We start from the raw sequence: 11683 nt of genomic DNA on the forward strand, positions 1-11683 counted from the left end.
TAGAAAACCAAGGCAATATGACATAAAAAATGAAATTTAATGTACGTGTTTTTATTTGATAAATATCCCTAACAACGACCATATTTCTATACGTATAGCACGGCGGTTTTTAGCCGCGCGTTTTGTTAAGAAAGAAACATCTGAGACGTTTGAGACGCTAGCATGATTGGCTGTTTCCAATAATATATAGTAGGCAGAAACTTAATAAGTAAGTTAGAAGTGAAAGCGATATCATACAGTACGTTCATGTTGCCCAGGACGGCCATTGTTCACTGAACTATTGGATTTCTTGTCAATCACATAGCCTCGTACTTAAACGTCTTGAAGGAAAGCTGTCGATTCATATTCTGAAATGTTCTGAAGGCAAACGTTACAGGAGCATTATATTTTTGTGATAATGTTGAATAAGTAATTATACGGACGTATTGATAAAAAATGGATTTTGTAATTCATTAAGCGATTTAGAGCAATTGTTAATTTTTGCCAAGATCTAGTACCGAAGTTTAATAATTGAAAAAAAAACACGAATATAATCAGAAAAATAAAAGTTGAAATTACTAATTGCTGTATAAACTCATATCATTTTGTCTTTCATAATATGTTTGATCTATTTGTTATAAAATAGGCGAAATACTAAACATGTCTGTGAATTCAACATTTTCCAGTATAAACACGACCGGTGGTGGTCTAGGAGATGCTCCTGTATTTGACGAACTTAATTTAATCAGTGTTCTTGTGAAAGGTACAATGTTCATAGTGTCATTATTTGGGAATTTGTCGACCATTGTTCAAATGTATAGAATGAGGAGAAGAAAATCAACTATAAATACATTAATAATTAATCTAGCAACAGCAGATTTACTTGTTACATTTTTCTGCATGGGTTCAGACGCCATATGGCAATCAACAGTCCAGTGGTATGCCGGAGATTTTATGTGTAAAGCCGTAAAGTTTGCTCAAGTATTTGCCTTTAACCTTTCAACGTATGTAACGGTTGTGATAAGTTTAGATAGATGTTTCGCGATAATGGACCCTATTAGCAGAAATAAAGCTCCAAGAAGGGTTAAATTTATGATAATAGTGACCTGGTGCTTATGTGCTCTTTTCAGTATTCCACAGGTATGTAGCCAACGATCTGTATTAATATAATTTATATATTTTTTATCGAAATATCAAACTTTCTTGATTCTCTTTCCATCTTTGCTCTATTTCTTGCACAGAAAAGAAATATGATATTTTATATACATTAGAAAAAAATAACCAAAAAATATAATGATAATATTTGTCAAAAATGATTATCCTAAAATAATAATAATATGCACAGCATGCTTGGGCAAAATTTTTTCAGATGTCCTTTTCTCACGCCAATAAAAAGATAAAAGAACTGTTGAACAGACGAGCAACAGCTGATCCCGCCTTAAAATTTTATTGAAAGACAAAACGGCATTGGGTACAGTATGACGTTAAAACAGGTTTTTAAAGTTGTAAACAGTTAAATAAATAGAGGATATTTAAGTTTCTTCTATAAATACAGGATTTATATTCATCGAGTGGTATGAAAATATATATTTCACGAGTAGCAATATATAAAAAACTTGAATTTTCTGTTTATTATGCACTTTATTCCTCATTTAGCCTATGAATAGGAAGAGTTCTCTTTTAATTTTGTTTATTAGCTGAATTTAGAAGAAAGTAGTCCGGCAAACACCATTGAAAATACGGAAAATACCAGTGAAAAATAATTTTTACAGTGAAAATACGGAAAATAAAATACGCATTTTACTTCATCAATATTTCTCAATATTTTATCCATTTATAAGTATATGATAAACGCAAATACATAAAGATTGAAGTAAGATATTTGTTCAGATAATAAATAATAAAGTGTTCTAGAACAAAATGATATTATTCATCATATAAATGTTTATACTAAATCACTAAAAACTTTATCAACATTTTTTAAGCAATATCGTATAAGAATATCAAATGGCTTCATTTCGTTTGTTTTTATCAATATCTGAAAAACATATGGAAATTATTGTCCCCATTGCGGACCAATGCACTTAAAATTAAGCTTGTTTAAATGCAAGAAAATAGTTGTTTAATGATATCTTAATGCATTTTCTTTTTAATTTATATGTATGCAAAAAAAATCCCAGCTCATATGTTTTTGCATTGCCCACCAGGCATTCTCATTTTTTTTTCAAAGAAAATTTGTGGATATTTATTGAAATTATCAGGTGAAATGAATTAGTTAGTCGCAACCTTCGGGCATTATATTAATTCTATGGCACCAGTCTCATACTTTCAGTGTAACATAACGTAATAGATAACATATTTTGTTTCCATCTAAAGCGAACTCAAATCACTAGACGTAATACACTGTGTCTATAAATTCTTACATATCATGCTATAATTCCAGATTATCGAGATTAATTGTAAAATTACAGTCAGTTATCAGAGATGATGCGTGGAAAGGAATTTTACATAAAATTATATAAAGATTATCGCATAATGATATCAGCACGTGGTTTATATTTATAGCCACTTGTGGATTTTATGGATATATAATTGTTAACGGAAATTTTATTTAGGCTATTATGAGTACGTTGCGGTTATTATCCGAGTTTTCATAATATCTCAAAAAATGTTTTTGTAAGCCTTGCTACATGTCACTGTTACATATTATAGTTTTTTCATTCTTCTTTCGTGTTTTACCTTTCGTTTTATCTAAAAAATGTGATGAAAGTTGTTCTAACAATGTTTTAAAATCATCAAGAAAACAATATGAATTTGATTTTTTTTTATCAAAGTAGCAACTGCTTTAAGTATCAACATACTGGATATATATTCAATTTAGAATAGGGCTTTTAGGTTTTTTGTTGTTTTATTATTGTTATTTATTTTTTGTTGCAAAATGACAATATTCACATAAACATTCCTTTGAAATCAAATACCGATCATTATGTTTTAATAGAAGCAAAACACTAACCGATCGTGCACGCTTTAAGTATGTCGAACAAACAAATTTATTTCACATAAACTTTATAGTTTCTAGTGACAAGCCACTACATTTTACAAGTTAATATATAGGTGCACATACAACATACAATAGTGACATATGTCAAAATGTATATCTAAAAGACATAATATTAATGAAGAAATTCATAGCTACTTAAGCTTGAAGTAGTCACATATCATTTTATTTTAGTGTTTTCGACAAGATTGATATATAGTGTAAATTTGAAAATATATCAAATCACAATTTAGCATTGTAGTTATCAACCCTAGCCTTTTAAATTTTGTACACTATTTTCACGATAAATATGTAATCTAATATTCAACGGAATAAACTTAAAACATTAAGAGAAACTATGCACCATGAAATCACGATAATCAAATCAATATAGTGACTATAGAAATAACCAATGTCGCTTGTTTTTTCGTATCTCCTTTTACGTAAATCAATATTTAATTAACACATCTAGATAATGATTTGGATTATAGTAATGTTTCAAGATATCCAAACGGTAATGCTGAAACGTTATTTGATTGAATAGCAAGTGTGATATGGGGGTTGCGTTCATTGAACGCCGCCTTTCCTTGTTGATCTTGTTTATCATATTTTATACAGTTTACTTACTTAATAAGATAATAAGACATAAAATTTATTATTTAAATGTTACATTGTCATGCCAGTTGTGTTAAATGTCAATGTAAGTATATACAAACGTTACTGTAAGAAATATTACATACAGCATACGTATTTAAAAGTATGCAAGCACCAACGATAAAGTATAACTGCAATCTTCAATTTAATAATTTTGAAACGTATTAACTATTTATACTTTCTTTTATTTCATGACTCATCAAAATTCTAACCAGTCTATGCTCCTGGGAATTAATTATTCTGGAATTATATGAAATTATCACTTATAAGCATGTAATTACCGTTTCATTACTTTAATTTTCAAGACTTAATATTTTTTTTACCGATAATCATGCACATTACAGTATGAAAAGATTACATGAAGTTAATGTTATAATATCTTTCTACTTTTATTATTATAATAGTAGTCTACCCATTTTGCATAATTATTCAGTCGGTTATCGCCATTATCACAAGATGAATTGTAAATTGCATTTTATCTGAAGCATATTTTTTTTTCTTTTTACATCGTCCCGATAACAATGCTGAATTACGAAAAAAGCAGTTTGTGAATTTTTTCAACTTTGACTTTCATAAGAAGTAGCTTCAATATCGATCTCCAAAAAACCAAAGTCTACCAATAACTCTATCTTTAATTAGGTGTGCATACACACACTGCTTTTTATAAAATTTATAACCTGATTGCCACTCTTTAATTTGTAGGTCAATGTTAATATGCAAATATTTTTGTTTCACAATCAAAGTTTGGGAAGCAAACATTATTTCACTGTAAATGAAACTGACCAATGGAACATATATATAAAGCTGTTTTTAAGGAAATGGAATTTTAAAGGAAGAAAAGGATACATAAACAAAAAGAGAACAAAGAAAAGGGAAATGGTCAACAATGTACAAACAATTTCATTTTGTTTGAGGATTCTTTTCTGTAATAACCATCTAACGAAGTTGAAAATGTTAAATGATTAAAACTCGCTTAAATAGTAAAAAGCTTTAACTCTGCCACCAGCAGTTAGAAATATTTATTTCATGCTTTTTGGTGGTTTATTGAAATATATCAGTGATACAAAACTGGTAATTTGACTGTTTTAAACAGTAAAATTACCACTTTGATAATTTCAATGTTTTGAATTTAAGCCCCTTACGTTGTTTCAGTGAAATACCAGCGTGCACCAACTTAATGACGTGACGTCGTAAATGACGTCACGCTGTAGTATTATTTGGCGCGCTTTTCATTCAGTATTAGGTTTTATGTCTTTTAAAAACGTTTCTTTGCATATAATTAAAAGAAAATTTGTTAAGTTTAGTGTGAGATCTAAATATATTCACCTTGTGAACACCAAAAGTACATATTTCACTCGTGGCTGCGCCACTCGTGAAATATACCTTTTGGTGCTCACTCGGTGAAATATATTCCGATCTTACACTGAACTAAACAAAAATCCTCTATATATTGTTTTAATCTTTAAATGAAATAACTCCCAAATGGATGCATGAAAAAATATGTTTACAAACTTCAAAACCAAATACATTCGTATATAAATTCAAGTTATATCCGTCTATTAAGTCTGGGCGGCGTGCGCAGATTCGCTTAGAACGCATGACGCATGCTTTTTGTGCAAATGTAAGATAGAAATTTTGACATCCTTTTGTAGTTTTCAGAACTTGATTTCTTAGTTCTCAGCAAAGACAACAACAAACATAAATTCTAAATCCGCAAACGCTCTCCTGCAGTATTTCCTTACAGACACAAAACTTTGTGTTTACTTTACTAGTCTTGGGCCTCTACTCTTAGTAATTTGACCGGCGTTTTGTTGACTTGCATTCTAAGATTTCAACAAAATGATAAATTGAAATAATTAAAATTAGAAATAATCTGGTTTCCTTTAAGATGCATATAGAAAATTAATATTGTCAAGTACATGCTCTGATGATTAATTATTAAAGTCTTAAATGTTCTCCACTGAGGTTATTTTTTTTACAAAGCGGGACTGGAAATATTTTTTTCTAGATTAATGTTCCATTTGATGTAGGTCTAAACTAATAAGATGTGTGCAAAATATCAGATCATTCAGTCATTCCGTTTTTTTTTAGAATAATTATTCTTACTTTGAAAAATTACTCAACTCAAATCGGGCTATAAATAGAAAAATACGTCTTTTCTCTACTTATTTCCTAATATATTTGCTAATTATATCAAGCATATCACTCTGTTTTAAGTGCTAAAGCAACTCTGAAAATCATTTGTTATTTGTATACTTTTTGACCCCAATGGAGTTCCTTTAACAATCCCTTTAGCATATCAAATGAATTGACTTAGATGTATTTATAGAACATCTTATACAAATTTAAGTTATTAAAGTATATTACTAGCGAACATTATCGCTAGCACATGTGAACTGTGTTATAGAATTAAATCACATCAAGATCGCTGCAATTTTGATAAAATGCACGTGCGTTTCTTGAACCAACGCAATAATTAATATACATGTATACTTTTCAAATTTACAGTATACATGCCCTACATTGTCGTATCTTTAAAAACATGATTGTTTTGTATCTATATCATGAATGAAATCATTCACAGGGCAGGAACACACCAATTCTGAAGAAATTTTGAACATTATACGAAACTTGGTAATATCAAAAATAGGTATTTTAGAATAAACAATGTATCATATCTGTAATTTATAACTGCATGTTTGAGATAGTTCAAACGATAAAATTAAAAAAGCTATGATTCCATTCGAGTCTTTCGCAATAGTCAAAAAATCCCCCTCTGTCTTAATCAGTCTGTATTTTTATTTGATTATGTGTAATTAATGTTCTGTTCTAATACCAACAGTTGAATATACCATTTCTTATTTACAACTTTACAAGAGCTGAACAAATATGCATATTTTGTTTGTGACCGCTCATGATCTCTCAACGCCTTGATCAATACTCAATTAACGTCAGAAGGATCAAAATATTACCGGCTTACTTTAAAATAATTGCAAGTCATTGTCGTCGTAAACCACAATTATTTTCTGCAATTTACACAAACACCCGGTCTTATCATCTGATTTTATGTATTTTTACTTTAAACTTATATCTTACTTGCATTACCATCGTGTTTTTAACATTCAAAACTAGATTGTTCTTTCTTTCTTTTTTAATATGCGTGATTCTTAACATCAATCAGAATAATGCATGATCTGATTGATATAATAACTTGAAAAAGGGCAGAAATTTTGACTTAAAATGTATGTATTATAGCTTTATAGTAACTGCTTTGTTAACATTTTAAAACTAAGGACGGTTTCTTTAAACGTTAGAATGAATCAACAACATAATTAACCATTGATAGTTACTTCCCGAAATAAAATGTGCCTGTATTTCGCTATCATACAAACACACAATTTACAGTAGTTACTTACGATTATTAATATTGATCTAGGGGAAGCCAAAACAGGACGCTGCATCTACATAACATGTTTCCTTAAATGATTGGTCAATCAGTAGTGACAAGATTTTGTTGGCCTCATACAGCAAAATAGATGTGTTTCCTTTCATTTTTTAGTGTTTCTTTAAGTGCCCCCCAGCACAGTATAGGTCATATAGCGACTTTCTAGTTGTACTGGTGGAGGAAGACCTCAGGTGCAATTATTTTCAGGCACGAACGAACACCTGGGTAGAACCACCTACAATCCGTAGGTTTAAAAAAGAAAAAAAAAACATATATCCTACATTATATATAATATACAATTAATGAGTTGCTGTTATAATGCTTAATATGTATTTCTTTGTTTGGAATTCATGAAAGTTATCTAAATCAACTATTGTATTGATAACTTGCGTTAATTTCAAAATCGCGCACGACCATAATCAGTCAATATCTCTGCTAGAAATGTTCCCGTAGAACATAAAATCTTTCAGAGCGAGACAAATTAAATCACACTGGTTTTTGCATTAGATTTTAACATTTTCATAATACAATGTGTCAGACTTGATGGACATAACATGTGTATATCGGAATGGAATTCCGGATGAAATGTCATGTTAACGATAAATAAAACATTAGATATAGAGAAGAAATATTTGTCTCTGCGCTAAACCAGTCAAACTATTGGTCTATCAGCAAGGGGTGATCATATCTCGTTAATCAATGCCACTTCCTCGGTTGCTGATCTTTGTTATCAGTAATGTGTAAATATTAGATTTATTTCCAATATACAATCTATCACATCATGACAAACAACCTGATTTCTCATCGGAAAAAAAATAAGTAAATACACAACACATAAGCCCATTTATATGATAGTATTGCAAAAATTGTAAGAACGAAAAAAATAATCGCGATGACTTTTTTAAGAGGACAATAAATTGAAACAAAACACGCCGATTTGTAAGAAATATGACAAACAGCCGAAGAAGGTTTAATTTCCTCGTACAATTTACAATGCTTCAAAAAATAAACTATAAATTCTGATAATTGGCAATATCTCTTTATGTAGTTTCATTTTCTTAGTTAACGCGATTATTATCATTGGATATAGGTATATTTGTTTACAAAAAAAAAAAAAAAAAAAACAAAAAAAAAAAAAAAAAAAAAAAAAAAAAAACAAACAAACAAGAAACCAGATAAAATATATTAAATTTATCAGATAATAGTTACTAGCGCCTAGAGATAAGTTGGTACAATGACTTAAAATGGTACCTGTATCAAATTGCTTTTTTAAAGATATTATAGATAACGGCTCATGTTGTATGTGTATTTCCCTCTTCTTGTGATCATTGGGAATTTTATCTTTGTATGCTACAGTAGCGTTCCATTCCATGAAATAAAAATATAATCAATAACAAACTTCGATATGCCATTTATTACTGTATGATATCTCAGTCATTTTAAAGAAAATATAATAATTCAAGCTGTTCATATATTTTCAGATTCTTATTTTCAAAGTAGTCAAGGGGCCATTTAGAACGAATTTTGTCCAGTGTGTTGATATAGGATATCTGGAGGTAGAATGGAGTAAACGTGTATATAGCATCGTCTCTTTGCTGTTTAGTTTCGTCATTCCACTACTAATCATGGGCATAGCATATGGCCTTATTTCAGGAACAATAACCAGAAAATCTAAGGATTTTAGAGGTGAATAAAACTGTACTCATTTGACAAGTAAAGATACTAATGAATGGTGTATACCATTTAGTCATATTGAAACAATTATATAGAGGATATTGAATGAGTGTAAGTTCAATACTGAATTTATTGCACGAGTTGAATAAAATTATATTATGCCAGCCTCTGGCGAGCATACTATTATTTTATTCAACGAGTGCAATAAATTCAGTAATTAACTTACACAATTCAATATTCTATTTATCACATACCCAAAATAAAGACCGTTGAAAGTGAAATAAGAGTCATTTTTCATTGACGCGCCTATTGTATAACGCTAACATTTAGCGCGTTTTTACACTATGTTTGTATAACGCTAATGACGTCACGTCAAAATATATGCACGACCGTGCAATACCATTTTTACGGAGTCGCAAAATCGGCACCGGTGTGTGATAAATATCTTTATGGCGTTTTCTGACAATAAATAAAAGTAAAAATAAAAAATACATAGACAACGCACTCAAGAAAGTATGTTTTAGTTACAATATACATTGCAAACGTGTATTTTTAATTTCAGAACCTGAAGAAAGTTCCATTACATCTGAACATTGTCAGTTCCGTGGCCAAGTACGAAGCCATTTATTTCGTAAAGCTAAACGAAAAGCGCTGAGGATGTCTATAGTTATTGTTGCAGCTTTTATAATATGTTGGTCACCTTACTACGTTGTCTTCATGTACACAACATTCCTCGAACTACCAGAGTTTTCAAGAAAGACAATGTTGGCTTTGTCGTTTATTGGATTGTCCAACAGTTTACTCAACCCAATGATATACGGGGCATTTCATCTCTGCAAGGTGCATAGTCCAAGGTCAGTTAGACCAAATCAGCGCATGCGCAGCTTACGCCCACTTCGTATAAATAATCCTATTGCGAAAAGGAACTTGGCGCTTCAGTCATCTAATGGTTTGCATTATTTGGAAGTAGCCGTTGTTTGCATAGATATTTCTATTGACCAAAAATATCAAATGTATTGGAAACTCCAAATAATTAATCAAATGATTTTTTTCGGAATCAGCACCGGGTTATATACTTATTGAACAATATCAGTTAATTATTCCTTTAAAGTACAACCATTTGCCTAATAATTTCTAAAATGAAGTTATCGTTATGACATTATTAGGAAGATATAGTAAATTGGTCATTAGAAATGTAAATATTAGTGCACATGTCTGTGTAAACGAGGCTTGTCTGTTTTCAGTATGTTGTCTGATTTGTGAAGGCTGGATTTGTTGTTTCGTACATGTTTTTCACTATTTCTGTAGCTTTTGGACAGTTTGCTGTGTTTGTTTATATGATTTCAAAAATCCGAAGGATTATATGATAGTACGGCATGTTTCGTTTAGTTATATAAATGGATATGAAAACCCATTTTTAGTACATATAGTATATTTAATATTATTTTAAACTTTTGCATCTACTCAAATATCTGCAAGGCATCGTTTGTGGCTAAAATCCTTTAGCTTTAGAGACTATACGATGCTTTTCATGGAATGGAATTTTGCAAATCTTAAATATGGCTGTCATACAACCATATACATGGTTTCATGTTTAAAAGTTAATTATTTTCATATTGAAATAAAAAGGTGCTAGGTGACGTAGATGGTAAATTGCACTTATAAATTCCGTCCTCAAACAAACCTTGTTAATCTCACCGTTTATAACTTTCTTTAAATTTCGAATTTTTGTATTTAAGTTGTTGTTCGAAGAGCTGAAGTGCAAGTATTTCTTTACACCCGATTCTCTATTGTAAAAGTACAATAATTATTTAAGTAACATCATTGTTAATGTGTTTTTAATCGCGGAAGACATCATAATACGCATATATGAAAATATATATTAGATTCGGGTCGTAATTATTTAGCTCGAGATGGTTTTTTGTACATCTTAATCAAAGAATAAATAGGCTATCGAGCAAACGATTTAGTTAAAAGAAACTAAACGCAGCACAAATCAGCGATACTTTAAAAATAAAAAAGTTGAAAATTAAAACTCTACCAGTGATATCATTTTTTTTGTTAAGTTGAACAATAATTTTATCATAGATAAAATCTAAATGTCTTACATGCGTACGTGTGTACCTGTGTTGTTTTCTATAAATTAATTATGCTGTGTTTTCTGTTGAAAATAGGTGCTGGAGAAGAAAAGAATGGCCAAGCTACTCACTCCGCACGAGGCGCACTGTGCGTCACGCAATCAACGAGGACCATATTGTTGTTGTAAAACATAAAAATGTTGTTGTTTTGTGCCCAGAAACAGACGATATCTCTGGTAAAGATAAGATAAAACAACAGTGTTTAATAGTGTTGTATAAAGTGAATTCAAATTCAAAAGATAACGAAAATGTTAAAATCATAGAGTCTACATCTAGTGAATAACGTGAGGTTTTTTGTTTGGCTTCGAAAAACACATATTGTGTCACACTACCCTTGTTATAAAACATATAAATGTTGTTTTCAAAGCTCTAAGTATGTTTGTGTTAAATCAATGAATAAATTAAATTTACGGAAACAATATTTGTTTTTACTAATACTCAAATATTTGATCATTAAATAACGGTTTGTTTTAATATAAAAATATAATATAATTATATCTGTTTGAATAAATATTATCTTCCTACTAAGATCCGATTTTTACTTACTTTATGAAATAAATGCATACCGTTTTTACATGAAATGCATTGTGCATTGTAAATGTTTAAAAGTAATTCTTTTTTTTTCTTATTTTGTTTCGTGTTTGTAATGTTTTGCTTTTATTATTTAAAGTATTTTGTTCAAGGATTTTTATATCGACATCATAAGAACGAACAGAAGTAAAGCAAGGTCAAGCAATGTACATTATCGAAATTCCA

At 29.9% G+C, this 11683-nt stretch overlaps 1 protein-coding gene across 3 annotated transcripts; it reads left to right on the forward strand.

Annotated features, from left to right (window-relative positions):
- The first annotated feature begins 215 nt into the window (after nt 1-215).
- On the forward strand, nt 216-11368 carry LOC132720112 (gonadotropin-releasing hormone receptor-like). Of its 3 annotated transcripts, none has more exons than XM_060704096.1 (4): nt 216-1119; nt 8597-8801; nt 9352-9738; nt 10964-11197. In XM_060704096.1, exons 1-4 carry the CDS (start codon nt 640-642, stop codon nt 11053-11055), a joined length of 1164 nt encoding a protein of 387 aa, XP_060560079.1. In that variant the 5' UTR covers nt 216-639; the 3' UTR covers nt 11056-11197. The 3 variants fall into 3 exon arrangements, with proteins under 3 accessions (XP_060560079.1, XP_060560080.1, XP_060560078.1); XM_060704097.1 differs by having other exon boundaries at nt 9352-9629; XM_060704095.1 differs by having other exon boundaries at nt 218-1119; nt 9352-9643; nt 10964-11368.
- The last annotated feature ends 315 nt before the right edge of the window (nt 11369-11683 follow it).

This window comes from Ruditapes philippinarum, unplaced genomic scaffold, assembly GCF_026571515.1.
Source record: "Ruditapes philippinarum isolate M1 unplaced genomic scaffold, ASM2657151v2 ctg1460_1_1_1_1, whole genome shotgun sequence".
NCBI classification, from domain to species: Eukaryota; Metazoa; Mollusca; class Bivalvia; order Venerida; family Veneridae; genus Ruditapes; species Ruditapes philippinarum.